Source organism: Saimiri boliviensis, chromosome 1 (assembly GCF_048565385.1).
Source record: "Saimiri boliviensis isolate mSaiBol1 chromosome 1, mSaiBol1.pri, whole genome shotgun sequence".
Classification (NCBI taxonomy): Eukaryota; Metazoa; Chordata; class Mammalia; order Primates; family Cebidae; genus Saimiri; species Saimiri boliviensis.
Window position 1 is genome coordinate 145781258 of NC_133449.1, and position 25748 is coordinate 145807005.

General features: G+C 43.5%; 1 protein-coding gene and 1 pseudogene across 4 annotated transcripts in view; one reads left to right on the forward strand and one right to left on the reverse strand.

The window, feature by feature from the left end:
- Nucleotides 1-25748, forward strand: part of HYDIN (HYDIN axonemal central pair apparatus protein) — a 444836-nt gene that overhangs the window by 395990 nt on the left and 23098 nt on the right. For all 4 annotated transcript variants that reach the window (XM_074406071.1, XM_074406078.1, XM_074406090.1 and 1 more), the window contains 10 exons: nucleotides 620-758; nucleotides 2650-2815; nucleotides 5432-5579; nucleotides 10023-10230; nucleotides 10717-10938; nucleotides 14631-14800; nucleotides 16973-17171; nucleotides 19000-19158; nucleotides 21398-21675; nucleotides 22690-22909. In XM_074406071.1, the coding sequence (XP_074262172.1) occupies nucleotides 620-758; nucleotides 2650-2815; nucleotides 5432-5579; nucleotides 10023-10230; nucleotides 10717-10938; nucleotides 14631-14800; nucleotides 16973-17171; nucleotides 19000-19158; nucleotides 21398-21675; nucleotides 22690-22909 (1909 nt within the window). The remainder of the gene's footprint in view (nucleotides 1-619; nucleotides 759-2649; nucleotides 2816-5431; nucleotides 5580-10022; nucleotides 10231-10716; nucleotides 10939-14630; nucleotides 14801-16972; nucleotides 17172-18999; nucleotides 19159-21397; nucleotides 21676-22689; nucleotides 22910-25748) is intronic.
- On the reverse strand, nucleotides 7934-8048 carry LOC120362270 (U6atac minor spliceosomal RNA; annotated as a pseudogene).

The window sequence follows — 25748 nt, forward strand, 5'->3', positions numbered from 1 at the left end:
CGGGCGCGGTGGCTCAAGCCTGTAATCCCAGCACTTTGGGAGGCCGAGGCGGGTGGATCACGAGGTCGAAAGATCGAGACCATCCTGGTCAACATGGTGAAACCCCGTCTCTACTAAAAATACAAAAAAACTAGCTGGGCGTGGTGGCACATGCCTGTAATCCCAGCTACTCAGGAGGCTGAGGCAGGAGAATTGCCTGAGCCCAGGAGGCGGAGGTTGCGGTGAGCCGAGATCGCGCCATTGCACTCCAGCCTGGGTAACAAGAGCAAAACTCCGTCTCAAAAAAAAAAAAAAAAGAAAGCTGAATTCTATCTCCTTAGTTTTGGCACTGGGGAAACTACGGAAGACATACAAATATAATCCCTGGCCACCTCCTTAACCACAGAGGATCACTGGCACAGTTGTGCCCTTGGCAGCATTGTCATCCCAGTGTCCAGAACGCTACACTGACTGTGGATCGCTAGAGGAGATAGAGTTTTCATTTCCACAGTAACAAATGGCTCTGAACAGTTCTGCTTCCCAGATGGGGGACTGGGTTAGGGCTAGGTTCTAAGAAACTTCTTGTAATCCTCAATCCCCTGTCTCACTATCTGCTGTTAATTCCTCCCCCGCTGGCCAGGACCTTTACAATCCTAAACCCAACCAACAGCACCTACTCCTTCTGCTGGACCTCTGAAGAAACTGAAAGTCTCCAGAACCCCGCAGCGTTCACATGTCTTACGGAGAAGGGCTTCATCCACCCTGAAAAGAAAGCTGAGGTATGTGCAAATGAGAACCACTCAACCCAAGGCTTAGATCATTCTAGCCACTGCTATGTAGAAAGTGTGCCATAGACAGTAAGTCTATGGCATTAGGGAGAAGTGCCTAAGGGTGTGTCACTCAACAAGTATTTAGTGAGTGGCCACCATATACATTGGGCAATACTGATGACAAGACAGACCTGAGCTCTCTTGGGTTAGCCAAGGAGAAGCAGAGAGCTCTCGTATTTGCAGCTTTTTAAAACCGAGAATATTTAAGCAGCAAAGGGTAACGGGACACCAATGCCTGGGGATCCTAGGACTCATTCCATAGAATAAAAAGTTATTTTTGTCAAAATGACCAAAAACCGTGAAAGGACATTGACTCGTTTTTACTTGGTTAGGCCGAAGGTCAATTCAGAGTCGAGCCATGTCCTGTTACTTAGTCCTAAATGTTTTCACAATGATATGGGGCAGAAATAAAGAAATACAACTTGCTGGCCAAAACAGATCTGTGAGCCCCATGTCCAGCCAGTACTGCAGAGAATCTTGAAGATGGAAATAAATCCATGAAACAAATATTATGAATTCCAGTGCCCTCAAGAGTGTCACACAAATGAATAAAGTAGGCCAAGGGGGCATCTGTGGGTAACACAAGGCACCATGGCCACTGGCCACAGGGCTTCTCTTGCAGATGACCACTTTGCAGACAAGGGGGGGTCAAGGGGACCAACTCACCCAAACTGTGGAAAAGGCAAGATTCCAAATTTCTACGTGAAGCTCCCTATTTTACATGCTGGTGGCTAGTTCAATATTTTTTTAACAATTCCCAAACCAAACAAAACATATTTGTAGACTCTCCACCTGGTTTTGACCTCTGCGTAATGTCAGTACCCAGGCCATCTAGTTAAATGTGATAGCGTCCAGGAGCTGGGTCCACCATAGGCTCAATCCTACCTGAATCATGGCTCCCACTTCAGCCCAGAAATGTTTCAAACGTGAGCTCAATTCTGAGAGGCAAGTTCCAAAATGCATCATCCAGGGCCATGCTGGTCTTTGAGTGACAGTAATGTTACTGAGGTGGCACATCTCCATAGCACCTCCCCGCATCATACTGGCAGTGGTATGGATCACGCATGTTAACCTGTGTGGTTCCTTTTTGGCCAAACACCATTATTCCTTCATTTGATCCTGACCGATTGATTACAAAGAGACTCACTCAAGTTAGCTCAAAAGAGAGAGAGAGAGAGAGAGAGAGAGAGAGAGAGAGAGAGCGAGCCTGGGGCAGCTTTTGAGATTGGACTTTCCTCTTGGGACTGTCTCCTTCTCTCTTCCTATCTATTCCTTTCTCTCTCCACTGACCAGTTTCTTCACTGTTGATTGATTGATTCTTCAGTTGCTTTGTAATATCACTTAGCAAATTGGTTGTGGCAGGCCATAGCCCAGTTCATCTGCATGGTACCTTTCACCATCAGCTCCACTGCCAGCTGGCCTGGCCACTCATTTTCTAATTCCAAATTCCCAAGAGAGAAATCTGGTTGGCCCTGCTAATCATATTGTCTTTGGCTGTGTGCCCAGCTATTAAGTACGGAGATTGTCTTTCCTTGGGATGGGTGCCAGCTCTTTGGTCCAGTCAGCTATAGTACAACCATGTCATCCAAAGACATGGCACAAATACAATTGCTTAGCCAGCAAAGGCTGTGGGTTGGGGGCACTCCCTTAGAAGGACACGTGAGCAGGGTAGATGGACATTGATGTTTCTTGTACAGCCTCACCTATGTGCCTTTACATGGATTGTAGAAAGGTAGCAATAATCAACTCTCATGACCCTCGTGCTGACAAGTCTCCAGGGGCACGTGGAGTAAGCAAATAGAAGTGTTTCTTACCACTTGGTTTCAAATTGTCTTCTTAGATCGTGTTCCAGTTCACACCTTTCCATCTGGGCATCACTGAATCACTGTGGACCTTCCTAATCCCTGAACACAACATCACAGTCCCTTTCCTGCTGGTGGGCAAAACTACTGACCCTCTTATCTCTCTGAACAAGTCACACCTCAACTTCAGCTCTCTCCTCATCGGTAAGGCAGCCCTGCTGGTATGGATTTAGAGTTGGCATGATCTGGGCAAGGTCATCAAGAGCCCAGGAGCAGGCTTGCATAGTAAGCCTTTCCTGGTGCCTTCCAGAAAAATATCAGAGGGTCTCAATCAGGTTTTAGAAAGCCACCAGATAGTTACCTCTCAATCTAATTTCTACCAAGTATCTTTTAAACCCACAATTAATAGCTTCAGGAAATTTAGAAGCCTTGTTAAAGATCCTACTTGGCAGATTCCTTTAAGACATGGGCTGTTTATTTCTGGAGCCTCAAGATGGCCCCATCCTTCCTGCACTTGCCCCCAGATTATGGGGAGGGGAGGGTATCTGCTTCTTGGTCTGTGCCACTGTGGTCAGATTTCTCTCATCCTTTCGTGCATTTATTTGATTCAGCAAATATCACTGAGTCTGTAGAATGGCCCGGGTACTTTTCTGTGGGCTGGGATTGCCCTAATGGATAAAGCCCAAAGCCCCTACTCTCCTGTTGCTTATATTCTAGAAATAAGAAACAGGCTGCCAAAGGAAACTGTGTAAACTACACACCATGTCAGATGGTGATAAGTGCTTTAAAGAAGAGGACAGCAGGGTAGGGAGAATAAGGAAGGCCAGGAGGCAGTGGGAAGGTGACATTTAAGCAGAGACCTGAAAGAGACAAAGGAAGTAATTGCCAGGTCCCTTATAACCCCACGTAACTTTCCCGTGGTTATGACATCTTCTCTTTGTTGAATGTATAAAATACAACTAAAGTCAAGGTATCTTTAAATAATATGTTAGTTTTTTAAAATAAAATAATATTCTTTATAGTAAGTCCACAAATGTGGTGTTGCACAAGAAAAAGTTTAATCTCTCCACTTTAATCCTCTCATCTTTCTCTTTCCACCCCAAGGGAAAGCAGTGTTAACGGCTGGATATGTATTTTACTGATACACATAAGTAGGTGGGAGGAGGGATTACAGCATTTATTAATATTTTGAACAAATAAGCAAGCAATGTAGCATAAGAATAATAACTGTAAGAGTTTAATCCAAGAATTCAACAGTGGTACGTTTCAATATAATCATTACATCAATAGACTAAAGAACAACCATGTGATAATACTAATATACACTGACAAGCCATTGCCAACATTTAGCAGACATTCCAAACAAAAGCTCTTATAGCAAAATGGATGTTGATGGAAAAAAGGATTAACCAAAATCAAGACGCAGATATGATCCTGTAGTAAATGACTAAAACTACTTCAATTAAAATGAGGAATTAGGCAAGGATGTTTATTATCACCATTATTATTGAACACTTGCTTGGAGACTTTAGCAAATCTGATCAAACAAGAAAGTTAAATAATTTATATAAACATTGGGGAAAAGGGGATAAAATTATCTTTTTTTGCTTTTGTTGATGCTTTTATACACATAAAACCACAAGAGGCTCTAGAGAAAAGCAAAACAAACTACTAGACCCAACAGAATAATTTGGAAAGGTGGGCGGATGCAAGACAAATACGCAAAAATAGTGTTTCCCTTTTAGCACTCATACCTAGAAACAGAAAACCAAAGAAAACATCCACTTAGTACTGACAAAGCCTATGCAAAATCTATCCTATAGCTAAGGATAAATGTAACAAGAAATGCACAAGAAAAACCTACATAAAGGAAACTATCAAATCTGATTAAAATCTCCCCAAATGAGATTGGATCATTTGTTAGTTCTCCTAAAATTAAAAGCAAATTTAATCAAGTTCCAATTAGAATGCCAGCTAGGATTGCCAGATAAAATACAGGATGCATAAATTTTGATTTCAAATAGCAATAATTTCAAGTGTAAGAATGTCCAAATATTGCACGGGACATATTTATACTAAAAAATTATTTGCTAAATCTGTCAGCTGAATCCCAAAAGAATTGGAAGAGGAGAGAATTGGATACAATGATTATAAAGTTTATGTGGGAAAATAAATGTTCTAATAGCCAAGAGGAAAGCAAAAGATTACAGTGAGAGAAGATGTATTAGTCAGGGCCCTGGCCAGGATAGTCATGCCATACCCAAGGTCTATTATATATATTTTTTAGCAGAGGCAGGTTTTCACCACGCTGGCCAGGATGGTCTTGAACTCCTAACCTCATGATCCACCTACCTCGGCCTCCCAAAGTGCTGGGATTACAGGTGTGAGCCACTGCATCCAGCCTACCCAAAGTCTGTTTTTAAAGAATTCGATGCAAGGATTATTTATGGATACATGGGCAGTTAAAGGGGTCAACCAAGGAGAGTGAAGTCCCCATTAACGAACTCAGGAAGGGATTAACAATTCTTGGGTCTAAAGGAGCAAGGGAAGGAAACAGTGTCAGCAGAATCCCAGGAGAGCTATGGCCAGGGCAGAGGAGACACCAGCAGGAGCAGGCAACTGATGAAGAAAGACATGGAATCCCCGAAAGGAGGAAGGTGACTTGTAGAGGAAAAGGAAAGAAGAGAGGCAGACGAAAGCTGAAGAGGTTGGGGGAAAGTCTTCTAAAAAGGGTCTCTCCTGCCTTTGGAGCGGTGTCTGCTGAGAGATTCCAGCGGGCAGGCAGGAGGCCCCCACTGAGGGCTTGTGTTTCTTCCTCAGGCAGAGAAGCCAGGGAGACTGTGCAGATCATCAACAAGGAGGAACAGGGGTTCGATTTTTCCTTCCAGGACAACTCCCGCTACTCTGAAGGTTTCAGCAACAGCCTGCTTGTATGTCCCATGGAAGGCTGGATCCCACCACTGTCCAGGTAAACAAAAATGAAGGTCTCATTTTGTTTGCATCCTCCTGACACTGCCAGGTCCCCAAGCCTGCCAGTGCTTAGAGCGCCCCATTTATATAATCATTTTCAACTCTAAGGTTAGATCGTTGCAATTCCATCTCCATCGTACTTACTCCCAATATCTGTTTTCCTGATCAATATGAAGCATTGAGAATTCTAAGCCCATTATCTCAATATTTTCTCTTTGTATTCTTTTCCTTGCTATATACACTGTGTATGTGAATCCACAGTAATGTTCAGGCTTGCCTGGTTGATCTCTTTTTCAATTAAACTTTTAATTTTCAGGCCAGGTGTGGTGGCTCATGCCTGTAAGCTCAGCACTTTGAGAGGCTGAGGCAGGCAAATCCTTGAGGTAAGGAGTTTGAGACCAGCCTGGCCAGCATGGCAAAACCCCATCTCTATTAAAAATACAATAATTAAGGCTGAGGCAGGTGAATCATTTGAGGTCAGGCGTTCCAGACCAGCCTGGCCAACATAGTGAAACGCCATCTCTACTAAAAACACAAAAATTAGCTGGGCATGCTGGCAGGTGCCTGTAATCCTAGCTACTTGGGAGGCTGAGGCAGGAGAATGAATCTCTTGAACCTGGGAGGCAGAGGTTGCAGTGAGCTGAGATCACACCACTGCATTCCAGACTGTGTGATAGAGTGAGACTCCGTCTCAAGAAACAAACAAACAAACAAAATACAATAATTAGCTGAGTGTGGTGGCACACACCTATGATCCCAGCTACTTGGGAGACTGAGGCATGAGAATCAGTTGAACCCAGTAGGCAGAAGTTGCAGTGAGCTGAGATTGCACCACTGCACTCCAGCCTGGGTGATGAAGCAAGACTCTGTCTCAAAAAATAATAATCAAATAAAATTTAAAGTTTTGAAATAATTGTAAATTCACATGCAGTTGTAAGAAATAATACAAAGACCACTGGGCACAGTGACTCATGCCTGTAATCCCAGAACTTTGGGAGGCCAAGGTGGGTGGATCACCTGAGGTCAGGAGTTCAAGACCAGCCTGGCCAACACAGTGAAACCCTGTCTCTACTAAAAATACAGAAATTAGCCAGGTGTGGTGGCGCATGCCTGTAATCCCAGCTACTCAGGAGGCTGAGGCAGGAGAATCACTTGAACCCAGGAGACAGAGGTTGAAGTGAGCCAAGATTACCCCACTGCACTCCAGAGCAAGACTCCCATCTCAAAAAAAAAAAAAAAGAAGAAGAAGAAACAATACAAAGACATCATCATGTTCTTTACCAGAGTTTCCCCAAGGGTGACATCTTGCAAAACTTCAGTAAAATGTCACAACCTGGTATTGACATCGATAGGGTCAAGACATAGACCAGCTCCCTCACCACAAGGATTCCTCGCGTGACCCTTTTGTTGCCACACCCTTTTCTCTTCCCCCAAGCAACACCTCCTCACCTTCTGGAATCCAATACTTTCCTCTATGTCTACCATTTTGTCATTTCAGGAATGTTGTATTAACAGACGCATACATTCCTTTTGTGATTGGTGTTTTTCACTCGTAATTCCCTGGACATACATCCAGGTTGTTTTGAGAGCTTCTTCCTTTTTATGACTGGCTTCCATTCCATAGTAGGGATGCACCACAGTTAGTTAACTATTCACCCACTGGAGGACTCTGGATTGTTCCCAGTTTGGGCTGTTACGGATAAAGCTGCTATAAACTTTTATGTACAGATTTTTGTGTGTGTGTCTTTATGTCAGTGGGGAAAATGAGCAAGACTGCAATTACTGGACATATGATAATGACATGTTTCCAGGAAAAAAAAAAAAAACTGCCAAAATGCTTTCCAGACTGGCTGCACCATTTTACATTCCACCAGCTATCTGTGAATGTTGCAGAGTCTCCACAACATCACCAAAATTTGGCGTTGTCACATTTTTTTTTTATTTTTAGACAAGAGTCTCTTTCTATCACCCAGGCTGGAGTGCAGTGGTGCGATCTTGGCTCACTGCAACCTCTGTCTCCTGGATCCAAGTGATTCTCTTTCCTCAGCCTCCCAAGCAGCTAGGACTACAGGCATGCATCACCATGCCCAGCTAGGTTTTTTGTTTGTTTGTTTATTTGTTTGTTTGTTTGTTGTTTGTTTTGTTTTTATTTTAGTAGAGACAGGGCTTCACCATGTTGGCCAGGCTGGTCTCGAACTCCTGACTTCAGGTGATCCACCTGCCTCAGCCTTTCAAAGTTCTAGGACTTTAGGCGTGAGCCACTGTACCTGGCAACAATTTTTTATTTTAGCTTTCCTGATAGGTATATAGTGATATCCCATTATAGTTTTAATTAGCATTTTCCTAATGAATAATAGTATTGGACATCTTTGCATGTGCTTATTTTTCGTATGTGTGTTGTCAGGCCCGAGGGCCTCTTCCATCATTGTCAAGGGGAGTACTAACCTTCTCTCCTTTCATACAACACATACATGTTATTTTGCTTCTATGGAGCCTCTTCAGTGAAATGTCTCTTCTTGTCTTTTGCCAGTTTTCTGCTCTGCCTGTTTGATTTTTATTTTTGATTGTTGAGAGGTCTTTACATACATAGTGGACACATGGTCTGCAAATATTTTCTCCCAATCTGTAATTCGTCTTTTCCTTTTTTTAACAAGGTCGTTCACAGAGCAAAATATTTTATTTTCGATGGAGTTCAAATTATCTGTTTGTCCTTTTATGGACTGTCCTTTTCCTGTCTGTTCTACATCTCTGAATAGCCCTAGATTCAGAAAACGTCCTTCCATTATTTTTTCCATAAGTTTTATAGCTTTACATTTCAGTCTGTAACCTCTTTTTTATTAACTTATATTATAAGGTGTAAGATTTAGGTCAAAGTTGTTTTTTTTTTCTTCCAACTTTTATTTTAGATTCAAGGGGATGCATGCAGGTTTGCTGCCAGGTTTACTGTATGATGTTGAAGTTTGGGGTACATGTGGGCCCATCACACAGATACTAAGCTTAATACTCAATCATTCGTTTTTCAACCCTTGCCTCCCTTCCTCCCCTCCCCCTAGTAATCCCTTTTCTGTTGTTGCCATCTTTACGTCCACGTGCACCTGATGTTTAGCTCCAACTTGTAAGTAAGAACATGAGGTATTTGGTTTTCTGTTTCTGCATTAATTTGCTTAGGATAATGGCCTCCAGTTGCATCCATGTTGCAGCAAAGAATGATCTCATTCTTGTTGTGGCTGTATAGTATTCTGTGGTGTATATGGACCACACTTTCTTCATCCAGTCTGCAGTTGGTGGGCACCTAGATTGATTCCACGTCTTTGCTATTGTGAGGAGTGCTGCGGTGGTCATGAGAGTGCATGTGTCTTTTCGGTACAATGACTTCAAGTTTTTGTTTTACTTTGTTTGTTTGTTTATATATACCCAGTAATGAGATTGCTGTCTTGAATGATAGTTCTGTTTTAAATTCTTAGAGAAATCTCCAAACTGCTTTCCACAGTGGCCACACACGGTTACGTTCCCACCAACAGTGTGTAAGTATTCCCTTTTCTCTGCAGCCTCGCCAGCATCTGTTGTTTTTTACTTTTTACTCATAGCCTTTCTGACTAGTATGAGACGTTTTCTCATTGTGATTTCGACTTGCATTTCCCTGATGATTAGTAATGTGAAGCATTTCTTTATATATCTGTTGACCACTTTTCTGTTTCCTTTTGCGAAGTGTCTTTTTATGTCTTTTGCTCATTTGTTTAATGGGGTTCTTTGGTTTTTTGCTTGTTCCATTGTTTGAGTTCCTTAGAGATTCTGGATATTAGACCTGTGTCAGATGCATAGTTCCCGAATATTTCCTCCTGTTTTGTAGGTTGCCTCTTGTCTCTGTTTATGGTGGTTTTTTCTGCTGTGCAGAAGCTTTTGTGTTGTCGTTTAATTTGGTCTCGCTTGTCAATTTTTGTTTTTATTGCAACGGCTTTTGAGAACTCAGTCATAAATTCTTTCCCAAGGCTGATGTCCACAATGGTGCTTCCTAGGCTTTCTTCTAGTATTCTTATAATTTAAATCTTTGATCCATCTTGAGTTAATATTTGTATGTGGTGAAAAGTAAGGGTCCCATTTTATTCTTCTGGCTTATGGCTAGCCAGCTATCCCAGCATCATTTATTGAATAGGGAGCCCTTTCTCCATTGCTAATTTTGGTTGACTTTTTTAAAGATCAGATGATTGTAGGTGTTTGGCTTTATTTCTGCAATCTCTATCCTTTTCCATTGGTCTGTGTGTCTGCTTTTATGCCAGTACCATGGTGTTTTGGTTACCGTAGCCGCAAATCTTAAAACCTCATCATAATTTGGAGTTATGTTTTTTCTGATAATGAATCTGCTAACCTAGTAGGCTCATATTTTTTAAGGTTTTAACAAGTTGGCCTGGTCAATTAATCTGCTCTTTTGTTCCCCGATCAGGTTTCCAATTGATATTTTCTTCACACCAAAGCAGGAAGGAGATGTGAACTTTAATTTGATCTGCAATGTGAAAAAGAAAGTCCACCCTCTGAGGTTAAATGTCAAGGCCGAGGGCTACACTATGAATGCAGAGATCAAGTGCAAGGACAGGACAGGCACCATCACTCTGTTGACTCCCAACCAGATGAACATTATCAACTTCTATGAGGTAAAGGTGCCATCTATCTCAGCTTCCATTCTGACTGGGGAAAGTATTACAAATGAATATGAGCTGAGTCTTTCTGCTTCAAATGCCAAAGAGACCAGGAAAACAGAAACTCTCCAAGAGCAGCTCTATCCCCAGAATGTATGTAGATATCATGTGAATGCTTTCCTTACTTTATTTTTCAGGGCGTGGAGAGAGGGTGGGGAGGAAAAAGAATGCTTGCGCTAAACGTACAGGAAGGATATCTGACTACCAACGAAAGTCTAAGAACTAAATTGCCGCTTTGCTCTATGAGATACGAGAGGATCCCAACACTTAGTAGCTCTTGCTGGAATATCTGACTCCATTAGGCTGAAGATAGTCAAATCACCAACATCATCTGCCATCCTTATTTCCCAAAGGATATTTTTTATCGACATGTGTTACAAATGCTGACCCCAGACAAGGAAACTATGGTTCGCACTCACTGCTCTGTTCTCTGTCTCCTAGGTGGAGTTAAATGAATGTGTCCAGTGTGAATTCAGCTTTATCAACACTGGAAAGTTCACCTTCAGCTTCCAGGCAGAGCTGTCTGGCTCCAAAGCCCTGCTGCAGTATTTGGAATTTTCACCCACCGACAGCATTGTGGATGTGGGGCAGAGTGTACATGCCATCCTGTCTTTTCATCCAGTTAAGAAGTGTGTCTTGACAGATCTGGAACTCAAAATCAAGGCAAGTCCATTTAACATTGACCAAACTCCGAAAGTACTCTCAGCATGCTGCCTGGAAACAGGTTAATTCTCCTGTGTGTTCTTTGTCTTCTCCACGCGTCCAGAAGCTCCTAGAGAATAGTTGTGTTGGACACAGCCTCACAATGTCTAGTACAAAGGCTTCGTCCATGGTTGAGGTGCCTGGGGAGTAAATGTGGATTGAAAAGCAGTTGCATTGCAATACATTTACCCATTAAAATAAATAACAGTGATAGATAGGGGCGGGGAAAGAATATGTACACCATTTTCTAAGATGAATTATTGAATTAAAAAAACAAAGAATGGTGATGTCAGCAGGAATGGCAGAGGAGGACATCTGAAACACTGCTCTTCAATAGCAATGAGACCACTGGAAAAAAAGTTTGAGATCAGCTTTTTCAGAACTCTGAAAATTAATGATAGGCTTACAGCAATTCTAGGAGTACTTATCCAAGAAAAACGGCTGAATATCCATAAGGACAGCAAACTTTATGGCATTTTGACTTGCCCTATTCTCTCCCTCCTCCCTGACTCCAGCTCTGCAGTAGCCTTGCAATCCAACAATTCAGCAATCAAAGTGAAAGTCAGCAATCAATCAGATCCTGGAGAAGGTCGAACAAATTGGAACTTCCCAAAAGCCCCCATTCTAAAAGAATTGTCATTATTTGCCCTGTCTAGAAGTTCATTGGAAACCCTCCCCATAGGGATTGCTTTTATTTGACCCAACTGCAAGCTTGCTCAAAAACAATCTGTTGTAATTTAACACTGCAGCTGATGGAGGCAGCATTGACCTTAGGGGCCAATAAGAAGTTGATTGAAAAACTTAAAAGGAGAGGCTGGGAAAAAGATATTCATGGGGAGCTCTGAAAAGCTTCAACATATTCCCTGGAATCTAGAAAGCCATGTGGGTATATGATGTGTGTACCTCCGGGCTGTGTTACTGCTCAGGAAAGACCTGTGAAGGCCTTAAGCTCTTACCTCTGACTAACCTTTAGGTCCCGGGAAAGACAAAGCAGAGTTGGGAACTGCCTGACTGAGTGTCAAAGGCATGTCCACCACACACAGAGATCCCCTCAGCAAAAGCTGGGAAACTTATTGTTTCCAGATTTAAGGAAATCTCTGTTCAGTCATAAGGTGACCACTAAACTAACTGAGCAGAGACTTTATTGGCAATGCATAAATAAGAATATAGACTTTACTGAAATAGTTACTAAACAAACTAAAAGTAACAACAGTAACAAACCCTGGGGTGGTGGGGGTGGGGCGTGATCTGATTTTCAGAGTTGCTACACTTATTATTTTAAATCTCCAGTTTCCAACCAAAAAAAAATATGAGACATGACAAGAAACAGGAAAATATAACCCATATACAGGGGAAAAAGCAATCAATAGAAATTGTCTCTGAGGAAGCCCAGATATTGGATTTCATAGACAAATACTTGAAGTCATCTATTTAAAATATGTTCAAAGAACTATAGGACACCATGTCTAAATGACTAAAGTAAAGGATGAGAGCAATGTCTCACCAAATAGATAATATCAGAAAAGAGACAGAAATTATAAGAATACAAATTTTTGAGTTGAAAAGCATAATAGCTGAAATGAAAAATTCACAACAGGGTCTCAGTAGCAGAGTTGATATGGCAAAAGAAAGAATCATCTGTGGCAAATAGAATAAAATAGTTGAAAAAAAAAGAGAAAAAAAATCTCGGCAAACTTGAAGATGGAACAATTGGGATTATCCTGAAGGCACTAGGCCTAACAGACATATTGCGAGCATTTCATCCAACAACAGGAGAATACATTCTTCTCAAGTGAACATGGAACATTGTCCAAGATTGACCAGATATTAGACCATAAAACATGCCTCAATAAATTAAAAGGATTAAAATCGTGCAAAGCATGTTCTTCAACTACAATGAAAAGAAATTTGGGCTGCCCAGTCTAATACATCATCTTTCTCAAATCCTCAAGAAGAAGGTGATTGACAGAAAAGTGGGGGTAAAACCATTGGAACCTGTCTTCATCTGTTTCGTGCGTCTATAACAGAATGCCTGAGACTGGGTAATTTATAATGAATAGAAATGTTTAGGCTCACAGTTCTGGAGCCTGGGAAGTTCAATATCAAGTTGTCAGCATCTGGGGAGGACCTTCTTGCTGCATCATAACATGGCAGATGGCATCACACGATGAAAGGGCAATGGTTGGGGGAAGAAAGGTGGGGAGCAGGAGGAAGTGAGCAAAAGAGAGAAAGAGAAAGAGCAAGAAGCAGTGAACTTATTCCTGCCATAGCAAACTCACTCCTGCAATGATGGCATTAGTCCGTTCATGAGGGTAAGCCCTCATAATCAAACACTTCTTAAAAGTCCCATTTCCCAATACCATCTCAATGGCAATTAAATTTCAGCAAGAGTTTTGGAGGGGACAAACATTCAAACCATGAAAAAAAATCCAAGGTGTGTCACTGGCCATTGGGAGTTCAGGAAGATCCTTTGTTTTCTTGGCCTGGAACTCAGCAGAAAAGTTGCGGCCATCTGCTCTGAGAAAAGCCAGGTTTGTGACCTCAGGAGGGATCTATTCCTTTTGAGAAGTGTCTTTTTCAGAACTTGCATTTCTTAGACCAAACAGAAACATAACATAAGATCTTTCTACTCTAGTTGGTAGAATAGTTGAAGGTGATAAATTTACATCCTTTTCATTGAATCAACCACAAAATGTAAACATTGCATATCCTGCATAAACATGTGCATATCCTGCACATGTACCACTGAACTTAAAATAAAAGTTGAAAAAAAAATAAAAGTTTTGAATAAGAAAATGTTTTTAAGTTTATAAAGTTGTTTATGATAGCTTGTACCAATGACTGTTGACTTATTCTAATCATGTTTAAAATGAATGTTTATTCTACTGTTTATTCTAATAATTTTTATTCTAATGATGCTTAGAATGAATAATAGATAATTTATCTGAAATCAATTATCAATTTGTGAAAATTCATATTATGAGGAGGTTGTGAAGAGCAAATTAAGTTCATGTACCAACGAATCACATACTACCTTGTGATTAAAAGTCCAGGTGATGACTTGTGCTCTTTCTGTCTTCCCACTCTATCATCCTTGGCATATTAACCTTGTTCTCATTCTTGTCATCTCCTGGTCACAAGACGACCATTCTACCTGACGTCCTATGTCTGCATTCCAGAGTGAAAAGAAAGGGGAAGAGCTTGAAGGCAGAGAACTTCCCCAGCAAGGCTTTGCCTCTTTATTCAAGATAGAACACCCTCTTGTCCTCTTCTGTTTACATCTCAACCACTGGAACTTCAAGGGGAAGGTGTGAAATGAAGCATTTGCACCAAGGCACACTGGCATCCAATCAGAGTTCTGTTAGGAAGGAAGCCATGGGGAGCGGATGTTGGGTAGTAACTAGCAGTGCCTGGTATACCCCTGGGCCTTCAAGCTGAATCATTGCCTGCAAGAGCAAAGTGGGAAGCAATGTAGGGTCTGATAACAGAGGAGCTTTTCTTCAATACATAAACTTCTAACCTACTGAATCAGAATCTCTGTAAATGGTACCCCTAGACCTGTATTTGTTAAAGCACCAATTGCTTTCCTGCTTCACCTGAGGACTTACGAGCCCTCTCCTCATCCTGGTCCCCCTGCCATTTCCTCCCCACAGATCAGCCATGGCCCGACATTGATGTGTAGCATCTCAGGCTGTGCTGTGAGCCCGGCTATCCATTTCTCCTTCACCAGCTACAACTTTGGGACCTGCTTTATCTATCAGGCTGGGATGCCCCCGTACAAACAAACCTTGGTCATTACCAACAAGGAAGAAACACCTATGAGGTAAGCAGGCTTCCCAGAGCCTCCAGACAATTCTGCAGCTGCTTGTGGATCCTATAGCCTCCACACAGGTGAAGTCTTCCCAAGACAACAAAAAAAAATGATTATGGGAAAGAGTCAAACCTAAGTGGGTATGAATCCTGGGTTCCTGTCCCCACAACTAACATTAATACTTGGGTAGCCATGAGCTACCCTGCTAAAAATCCCCTTTGTGGAGTTCTAAGAGCAATGCCAAATGACCTAATAAGAGATTTTATGACTTCTATTTATTTTCTCATGTAATAGACATGGAAACTGAAGTTTGAATAGTTAAAAGGTAAATTTCTCAGGCCAGTGGCTTTGCAGTAAATAGCAGATCTGTACTGAGCCTAAGCTTTCTGATTCAAATCCAGCCTCTCCGCACCATCCCTGTATGCTCTAGTCCAAGGTTCTGGGCCCCATTCAAGACCTAATGAGTCAGAACCTCCAGGGGCTGGCCCAAAGACCTGTGTTTACTCAAAGCTCTCTATCAGTACTCTAGAGAACTTTCTGTAATGATGAAAGTGTTATATATTTGCACTGTCCAGTACAGTGACCTATAGCTGAACGTGGCTTCTGAGCACTTAAAATGTGGCTAGCAAAACTAAAGAACTGATTTTTTATTTTATTCTTATTAATGTTAATTTTAATTTTAATAACCATGTGTCTAGTGGCCACCATATTGGATAGCACAGATCTAAGTTCAAATTTCAACTCTTCCCTAGTTGTGTGACCTTGGGCAAATTTTTAAAACTCTCTATGCCTCCGTCTCCTTGCCTGAAATGGGAGTCATAATAATGCCATCTATATAAGACGATCAGGATGATTAAATTAGGTCACCTAGGAACAGTATTTAGAACACTGCCTAGAACATAAGACATGCCCAATTATTGTTAGTTGCTGACGCTGTTGTTGTTATGATTATTGTTAGTACTCTGAATATTGTCATAAGTGTGTCATGTAATTTTAAATCTTATCTGTCTATACTATTTCCTGCATAATGTAATGTAATCTCAGTCTTACTTTGCTTAAGGCATTGAGCTCTCTGCGTTGGCCTACCTAGACTCCTTCTCTACAGACTGCAAGGCAGACAAGGAGACGTTGTAATGGAGACACCTAGGTGCCTTCCTACCCACATGTGGAGTAGGGTGGACATGATCTTTTAAGACACCTTCTAGTTGAACAATTAGTAATAATAATTACTATTATTAGGGTAGATCACCTTTATGAAATACTTTCTCTATACCCTATTTAATGACTGTTTCAATCACTTCATCTTAGTTAATTCTCACAGCAGCCCTATGAAATAGTTGTCACTACCTCCCATTTTACAGATAAGAAAACAGAGACCCAAGTGGGCTATATAACCCTTCTAAAATCATCTGGCTAACTAGTGACAGAGCCTGGATCCAGACTCCTCTCTGCCTAACTCTAGAACACATACTCCTCTCTACTGTGCTTTGTCACCCCATTACTTCTGGAAGCAATTCCTTCTTATGGGAGGGTACAAAGCCATCATGTACAAAACCGTGAGATGCATTATCAAGAAATCGAGAGTCAGGCTGGGCTCAGTGACTCACGCCTGTAATCCCAGCACTTTGGGAGGCCAAGACAGGCAGCTCACCTGAAGTCAGGAGTTCAGACCAGCCTGGCCAACATGGTGAAACCCAGTCTCTACTAAAAATACAAAAATTAGTTGGGCACAGTGGCATGCCCCTGTAATCCCAGCTACTTGGGAGGCTGAGGCAGGAGAATTGCTTAAACCTGGAAGGCGGAGGTTGCAGTGAGTTGAGATCGCACCACTGCACTCCAGCCTGGGTGACAGAGTAAGACTTTTGTCTCCAAATAAAAAGAAAAAAGAAAGAAATAGAGAATCAATAGAGTGAAGAATATTGGCTAAAGGGTGATGAGCCTTGAGTTTGAAACCCAGTTCAGCCAGGATCTCAGGATATGACTTGGAGCAACTTGGTTGTGTCTAAGAGAGCATGGGCTGGGTCATTGCCGACCTCCCTTCCAGCTCTTAAATGACTTTGGCAACTCTAGGACAGCAGGGCAGGAAACCCATCAGTGCCCAACCCAAAGAGACAAGGAGATAGCTTCTGTCCCTCTAGGTCAGACTTCTCGGAGCTTACGCCTCTTCCTCTTGATTTTCTGCAGCATAGATTGTCTGTACACCAACACCACTTACCTCGAGGTGAGCTGCCGTGTTGATGTGATAAAGCCAGGAAAGACACTGGAGGTTCCAATAACCTTTTATCCTCGAGAAAGTATCAACTATCAAGAACTCATCACCTTTGAAATCAATGGGCTCTCACAACAAACAGTCGAAATCAAAGGGAAGGGTGCTGAAATGAAGGTAAGAGATAGTCGGGAACTCCTTCCTACCCTTCTCATCCTTCTTTGCCCCCCAGAACCCTCTCACCCTTCCAGCCCCTCTGCTTCTCTGCCCCAGGTTGCTCTGTTGGAGTCAGCCAGTCCCACTGAGATGATGTTCCTAATAATACAAAGGGGCAAATTGCCAGATCAGACTCACTGAATCATAGATCGTATTCAATACCAAACTTTACTGTGTAAAAGGACACAGGTAATACAGACCCTAGAGAAACATTCTTTTCCTTGGAGAAATTTGAGACTTTCAGACTCAGCACCCCAAGTATATCCTTTTCCTTCTGCATTAGGGCGTGTTGGGTTTCAGGTTGAATAGATAACATTTTTAAGGAGTGTATACAGACAGGTGTTTTCAGTGATGGAACATCTTTCCTTAGATCAAGACTCCATTGATTAGCATTCTCCAGCCAGCCACAGATCCCAGGATGATATTTGGTTCAGGGCATTCCTTTTACCCAGGCACTCTGGACAGGAAGGGAATGATCACATTTTGCTGCTCATTCGTTTCCTTCTCATGTCTAGTAAACATGTGAGGTGCTTGTCTGGTGGGATTATCTGTATTTTAATAGAAGGTATCGGAAGATTGGAACGCTTCCAAGACTTTAAAGAATGCATAGGGTATTTCAGCAACCAGGGGATGGGTATATTCCTGGCAGCCTTTCCATCAAGCCATAGGAGCAACAGGGTATTGCCAACTAATGTGTCTGGACCCAAGCCAGAGACAGAGTCTCTTCTGATGCCATCGATGCATTCATTTTCCTATTGGTCTTTCATTTGTTCATTTAGCACCCATTGTGTGCTGGGTACTTTGGGAAGACGCAGAAGTGACTTACACATGTTCTCAGACATCCAGGAGCTCATGGCTGGTGGGGGAGACTCTCTTGCCTTTTTAGACAAACTGGAAACGTGGGCTGGGTTTAAAGATAGTTGGGTGGAGGGGTGCAGTTTAGTGACTGATCACATGACAGTGACCAGTGGGTGCTGCTCATTGTGGGTCAGTGCCATTTTAGAGGGCAGGCTCAGCCTGGCCTTGGCCTGATCCAGGCACCATTTTAAACAGTGTCTTACCTGAGGACTTGGAAGCATGACTACTTCTCTCTGCCTCTCCTGCCACTGTTCTAACCTGAACCACCCTCACCTCTCACTCCTGCTTTCTTTCTTGCCCTCTTCAAGCCCATTCTCTGTGAAGAAAGGAGCCAGAGCTCTCTCACAAACACCATGCTTCACTGACTTCCCCTTGCTCCCAGAATGAAGCCCAGTCTCCCACTTCTCACTTCTCACCCAGCAGAGGCCTTGCAAGATTTGACCACCTCGCTAACGTCATCTTCTCAGGCCCTAGCGCCCAGCCTCAGCCCTTGACTGGGCCACTCCCTCTGGCTCAGGGTCTGGGCACAGGTTATCTCCCTGCCTTAGGTTGTTCTCCAATTCCACATGTGCTCTGGCTCAAACTGACTAGCTCATATCTTTCTTTAGCTCTCAATATACACGTGCCATCTTCAGAAAGGCTCCCCGAACCCCCTAGCCTAGTTTCAGTCCCTTGTAATATGCTCTCAAGGTGCCCTGAGATTTGCCTACATATATTTTAACCCAGTTGTAGTTGCATAATTGTGTGATGAGTACTTCAGTGGCCATTTTAGGCACTTAAATGCTTATTGAGTAGGCCAGTGCCCACCCAATATGAAGTAGTTAGGTCATAGAAAGAGAAGGAAACACCCTTGCCTCACCACAGCAGACATAGGTTTATTTTTCTCTTTAACTAATGAGCTCTTCTTCCTCCTCTCTTTCTTGTCCCACAGATTGTAGTCCTAGATCCAGCCAATAGAATTGTGAAGTTCGGAGCTGTCCTGCCAGGGCAGGTTGTGAAAAGAACAGTTTCCATCAAGAACAACAGCCTGGCCCAGCTCACATTTAACCAGTCCGTTATGTTCTCAATTCCAGAACTCCAGGAACCCAAGGTTAGTGCTCAGAGGGGCTCCTAGGGGCCCCTTCGTGCTCCCTGATGATGAGGATGGCCATGCTGGCAACACTCGCAGCTCACAATTTCTCGTGCATCTGTAATGCACCAGACCATTCTAAGAGCCTTCCGTGTGCTCTCTCTGTTCATTTTCACAAAAACAGTATAGGGCTTTACAGGGGGGCACTAGTCTCGTACTGTTTTTGTGAAAATGGACATTATTTTCATTATTTTGTATTTTCATTTCATTTTCCACGTCATTCATTCTCATGTGTTTATTTCCATCTTCGTTCTGTAGATAGGCCGGTTCTCTATTTTTGCTCATTTCAGGTGTTTCTCAAGCCTTTGTGTGCATCCATGACTCTGCTTAAGACACATTCCTCAAAGTGGGCTCATTGGCTCAAAAGGGAAAGTGTGTTTCAGTATATGTGGCCAATCTGCCCCCTGAAAGATTATCCCACTTTGCGCACCCACCAGCAGTGAGAGGAAAGCATGCTCCTTGTCAAGTCTACTTCCTCCAGTTCCCTGAACATAGAAGCTACCGGTCCTGGTTGCCAGCTACTTATCTTACAGCCATCGGTTTTTGCATGACCCTTGAAAATGCACCGAATATGTTTGATTCCAAGACTGGACTCCATCCATTCCTTCCTGTGGTTCATTTTTACACTCACTCAATAATATGTGCTAGGTGCCAGGAATAAAAGGTGACTACGACACAGACTTTGGTCTGGTGGAGATCTCAGTCCTTGAAGGTCACAGACACATAAGCAGTCCCAGGACAGCATAGAAACTACGGAGACAGAGTGTGAATCAGGATCAGGGCTGCTTGGAGGAGGGTTCGGGGATTAGAGAAGGCTTCCCGTGGAGAGGGGCCTGTACCCAACTTTACAGTATGAAGAGGTGTCCCTCAACAGGTTAGGAAGGGGCATGTGGAAAGAGCACTGTACGCCATTTGGGGATGGCAGGGTACAGAGAAGCTGGCTGTGAGAGGCCAGCCAAGGTAAGAGACCTTGTGAGCACCTCATTCCAGAACCCCATGTGCCTACTTTGCCATCTGGGCAAGGCACGGAAGACTTATTGCTTCCCTTTCCTCACTAGTCCAAATTAAAGTCCTTGGTTCCAGCACGTCAGGGTCCCTAACAGTTTGGCCATACCAAATCTGCCTCTTCAGCTGGTCAGGTTAAAGCTGCCAGAGTGCCCCGTGCTTGCACCAAACACCCTGAGGCTAGCTTCCCACATCATCGTATTAGAGAAGTCTCTAAGGTGACTTTCCTGCAACGGCTCCACAGCCCATAATCTCACTCCCTGCTGCCACCATCCATTCACTGGTGACTGGTCAGTGCTCTGTACCAAAGAGAGCTTACAGATAAAAAGGGGCTTGGCTTCCTTAAAGCTGACTTGGATTTCATTTTTACCAGGAATAGAGGGAAAGAGAAAGTTGAACACATTTGTGCAGTGGTCCTTGAATTTAGAATACATGAGTCACCTGGGGAACTTTTGAAAATACAGATTTCAGGCTCTCCCCAGGAGACTCTGATTCATTTGGTCTGGGGCAGGATCCAGGAATCTGCTTCTTTTTTTTTGAGGAGGAGTCTCACTCTGTCACCCAGGCTGGAGTGCAGTGGTGTGATCTCAGCTCACTGCAACCTCTGCCTCCCAGGTTCAAGCGATTCTCATACCTCAGTCTCCTGAGTAGCTGGGACTATAGGTATGCACCACAATGCCCAGCTAATTTTTATATTTTTAGTGGAGATGGGGTTTCACCATGTTGGCCAGGCTGGTCTCAAACTCCTGACCTCAGGTGATCTACCCACCTCAGCCTTCCAAAGTGGTGGGATTACAGGCATGAGCCACGGCACCCAGCCGGAATATGCATTTTAACAACCATGCAGGGAAACTGAGGCAGAGAACACTCCTTGAGAAACACCAGAGCTCTAAGTGTTTCCTGTTTCTATTTCCTCTATCAGGGAGGAGGAAGAAAGAGGGAAATGCATAAAGTAAGTTAGGAAAGAGTTAGGAAAGGGAAGTGACATTTACTGAATACCTATTATGTGCCACAGATTTTATAGAGATGATCTTAATCTTCAACATAGACTAAGTCACAGAATGTTTAAGTAGCTGATGGGAGAGCAGGAGTGAGATCTGACCCCTGTTCCAATCCCAGCAGCAAGACCTCAGGGAACCGAGGCCTTAGGAGCCTCCTGCCCTCAGCTGCTGACTCCGGGTGCTGTTTCATTCAGGTCATCACCTTGGTGCCCTTCCGCAACATCACGCTGAAGCCCAGAGAAGTCTGCAAACTGGACATCATCTTTTCCCCAAAGAAGCGCGTCCCTCCCTTCTCTGAGGAGGTGTTCATGGAATGCATGGGGCTCCTGCGCCCCCTCTTCCTCCTTAGCGGCTGCTGCCAGGCCCTGGAGATCTCCCTGGACCAGGAACACGTTCCCTTCGGACCCGTGGTGTATCAGACACAAGCCATGCGTCGCATCCTTATGTTGAACACAGGCGACGTGGGTGCAAGGTAGGGGAGCGGTGCCTCCCGCCCCAAGGCTGCAGCAGAGGCCTCTGGCATATACCCACTTTCCATCATCCCCAGTGCTACCAGTGCCATCCAAGCCACTGACATCCCCCACCTGGTCTATTGCAAGTGTCTTATAGTTAATCTTTGTTCCTCTGTCACCTCTAAGCATCTGGAGAAGTTCTGTTAAAGCATAGATCAGATCAGGTCACTCTACTCAAAACACTCCTAAGTCTTCCTTTTTCTATGAAAAAAAGAAAAGTCTCTACCATGACTGCTAGGCCCTGTATCTGCCCTGGACTTGTTCTGTAAGTGCAGTCACTTTTTACTTCTGTCCTCTCCCTTCTCCATCCCCCTGCTTCCCTCAAAATGTGTCAGCAGTGGTCTTGCTGGGCTGATTGCTGCTACTATGATTACTGCAATTGAGAGAACAGAAGATACTTACTCCATGCCTGTTTCATGCCTTGACATGGCACGTGTCATTTAATCCAACTACAGTTCCATAAGACCAAGACTACTCCCAACCCTTGTGATAGACAAGTGAGTGCCCAACCGCAGGGTGAGGACCGCACCGGGTCATGGGATATCAGTGCCACCCAGAACAGAGGCAACTCTCACAGGAAGGGATTGTCGCCACCCTCCAGGATCTGAACCGAGAGGCAGGGCAGGGAACAGTTGAGGCCACAGTCCTGGAAGGGTACCTCGAGTACATGATACGTGTGTTTATGTGTTCGTTCATATGTTCTCTGACATGTCACTCATGGATAATAAGATGCAGCCACTTACTGCCCTTGGCTCAGCTCCTCAAGGAAGCCAGGTCCACCTGCCCAGTGACCTTGGCCCACATTCCCCAGTGCTTCTGCTCTGTCTGGCAGCTCTTTGTCCTCCTAGGTCCTGGGATGTGCTCAAGGGAGGTGAACCTCACAGCCCAGGCAGAATCTCTTGTTCTCAGTAGCATTGAGGACACCCTTGCAACATCCATAAACTCTCTTCTTTGTATTTTTTGTCTTGGAAAAGGTTTAAATGGGACATCAAAAAATTTGAGCCTCATTTCTCCATTAGCCCGGAAGAAGGCTATATTACCTCAGGCATGGAGGTTTCTTTCGAAGTGACCTACCATCCCACCGAGGTGGGAAAGGAGAGCCTCTGTAAGAACATTCTCTGCTTCATCCAGGGAGGCAGTCCTCTGAGCCTAACCCTGTCTGGAGTCTGCGTGGGACCACCTGCAGTAAAAGAGGTTAGGAGGTGCTGCCTGGGGTGCCCCAGTGGCAGGAGAGACCCCAGCAAGTGAACTCAGCCAGGCCACCTTCAAATACACAGGCCGGCCCCCTCCCTCCACGAGGCCTGTGACTACACCGCTTCCACTGCTGGAATATTCTTTTCTCTCCTCTTCATTTAATTTATTCATTTCCATTCTTCAGCTCTCATCTGAAGCATTACATTCTCAAGGAAGCCTGCTTTGACATCCCTGGCTAGATCGAATTCTAAGATCTATGAGTAAAGCATTAACGCCTTTCTCCTTTTCTACGGTTAAAAAAATGGCCTTGCCATATCCCTCTGCTAGCCCTGTTCCTGGAAACCTAACTGAACCATCAGCCGTGTTACCTGGCAACACTGCTTATGGTAGAAATGACACTCGATCTCCCTGTCTATAATTTTGTTAAACAATGTTACATGAATGCAATCATACAGCATGCTATGAACTTGTGAGTATAAGTCTCAGCAGGAACATATGCTTTCATTTCTCTTGGATAAAGACCTAGTTGTGGAGTGGCTGGGTCTTGTGGTAGCTGTATGTTTACCTTTGTAAGTAACTGCCAGACTGTTTCTTATAAAGTCTGACATACTCGCTTTCTTCACATCCTTGTCAATGATTGAGAGTCAGTTTTTTAAATTTCAGCCATTCTAATCGGTATGTAGAGGTATCTCGTTGAGGGTTTATTTCCCTAATGACTAATGATGTTAAGCAACTTTTCAATATTTACTTGCCAGCCGTATGTTTTCTTAGTTGAAGTGTCTGTTCAAATCTTCTGTTTATTTTTAATTAGGTCATTGGTCTTCTTATTAAAGTTTTGAGAGCTCTTTGTATATTCCGAACATAAGTTTTGTGTTTAGGTCTTGAGTTTACTCGGAATGAATTTCTGTATATGGTGGGAGACAGTGATCAAAACATTTTTTATACATGGATATCCAGTTGTTCCAGTACCACTTGTTGACAAGACTCTTGTCTACTGAATTGCCTTTGCACCTTTGTCATTGATTATAAATGACAATCAGTTAATCATATGTATGTGGGTTTATTGCTAATTCTGTTCTTATCTATTGATCTCTTTGACCATCTTTATGCCAAAACCACACTGTTCACATTTTTTTTAATGGTAAAAAGATATATGTATATATATATTTAGAATTAGTCAGCCGGACTCAGTTTAGATGATCCCAATTTTGTTGGCAACATCCAAAGCATCGTAATCAGGAGCCAGTCGAACGTACGCCTTCTTCTCTCCATCAGCCGAATCCTGGTGTCGACCTTGGCCACATCAGTGTCGTAGAGCTTCTTCACAGCCTGTTTGAGCCAGCGCTTGTTGGCTTTGACATCCACAGTGAACACAAGTGTGTTGTTGCCTTCTCTCTTCTTCATGGCAGACTCAGTGGTCAGCGGAAACTTGACAGCATAGTGATCAGGCTTGTTTCTCCTGGGGGTGCTCTTCCGAGCATATTTGGGCTGCCTCAGGAGTCGCAGTGTCTCGGGCTGCTGGAAGGTGGTTGACGTGCAGATCTTTTTTTTGTGGCTGTGGACACCTTTTTTTTTTTGAGACGGAGTTTCACTCTTGTTACCCAGACTGGAGTGCAATGACGCAATCTCGGCTCGTGGCAACCTCTGCCTCCTGGGTTCAAGCAATTCTCCTGCCTCAGCCTCCTGAGTAGCTGAGACTACAGATGCATGCCACCATGCCCAGCTAATTTTTGTATTTTTAGTAGAGACGGGGTTTCACCACGTTGGCCAGGATGGTCTCGATCTCTTGACCTCGTGATACACCCACCTCGGCCTCCCAAAGTGCTGGGATTATAGGCGTGAATCACCGTGCCCAACCTGTGGACACCTTTCAACACTGCCTTCTTGGCCTTTAAAGCCTTCGCTTTGTCTTCGGCTTTAGGAGGGGCAGGAGCTTCCTTCTTCGCTTTCGGCGCCATCTTGTGAAAAATGTTCACATTTTTTTCATCTATTGGCCAGTTCTTTCTTGAACTATAGGGAGCATTTGACACCATAAACCCATTCCTCCTCCTGGAAACACTTCCTTCACTTGGCCTCAGCACAGCACCCTCTCCTGGGTTTCCTCCTACTCACTAGCTTCTTTCTCCTCATCTTCTGATTTTTTTTTTTTCTTTTGAGACAGAGTCTTGCTCTGTTATCCAGGCTGGAATGCAGTGGCGTGATCTCGGCTCACTGCAACCTCTGCCTCCCAGGTTCAAGCAATTCTCCTACCTCAACCTCCTGAATAGCTGTAATTACAGGCACCGACTGCCAAGCCCAGCTAATTTTTGTGTTTTTAGTAGAGAAAGGGTTCACCATGTTGGCCAGGCTGGTCTCAAACTCCTGACCTCAGGTGATCCACTCATCTCAGCCTCCTAAAGTGCTGAGATTACAGGCATGAGCCACCATGCCCGACCTTCTGATTCTTCTTAGCATTAGAGTTTGTCAGTCAAGAACTAGTCCTTAAATTCCTTCTTTCTTCTAAATATAATCACTTCTCGTATTTTACCCAGTTTCTTGGCCTTAAAAAAAAAAAAAAAAAAACAGTTAGGCTGAACATAGTGGCTCATGTCTGTAATCCTGGCACTTTGGGAGGCCAAGGCAGGAGGAATGCTTGTGGCGAGGAGTTCAAGACTAGCCTGGGCAACGTAGTGAGACCCCCATCTCTACAAAACAACAACAGCAATAAAACAATGAAATTGCTATGCTGACAATTTTTAAATCTTTATCTCCAGCCTGGACACTTCTCTTGAACTCCAGATTTGTAAATTCTACTTCCTGCTTGACTGATAGTCATATCAAATTCAACATGTACGAAACA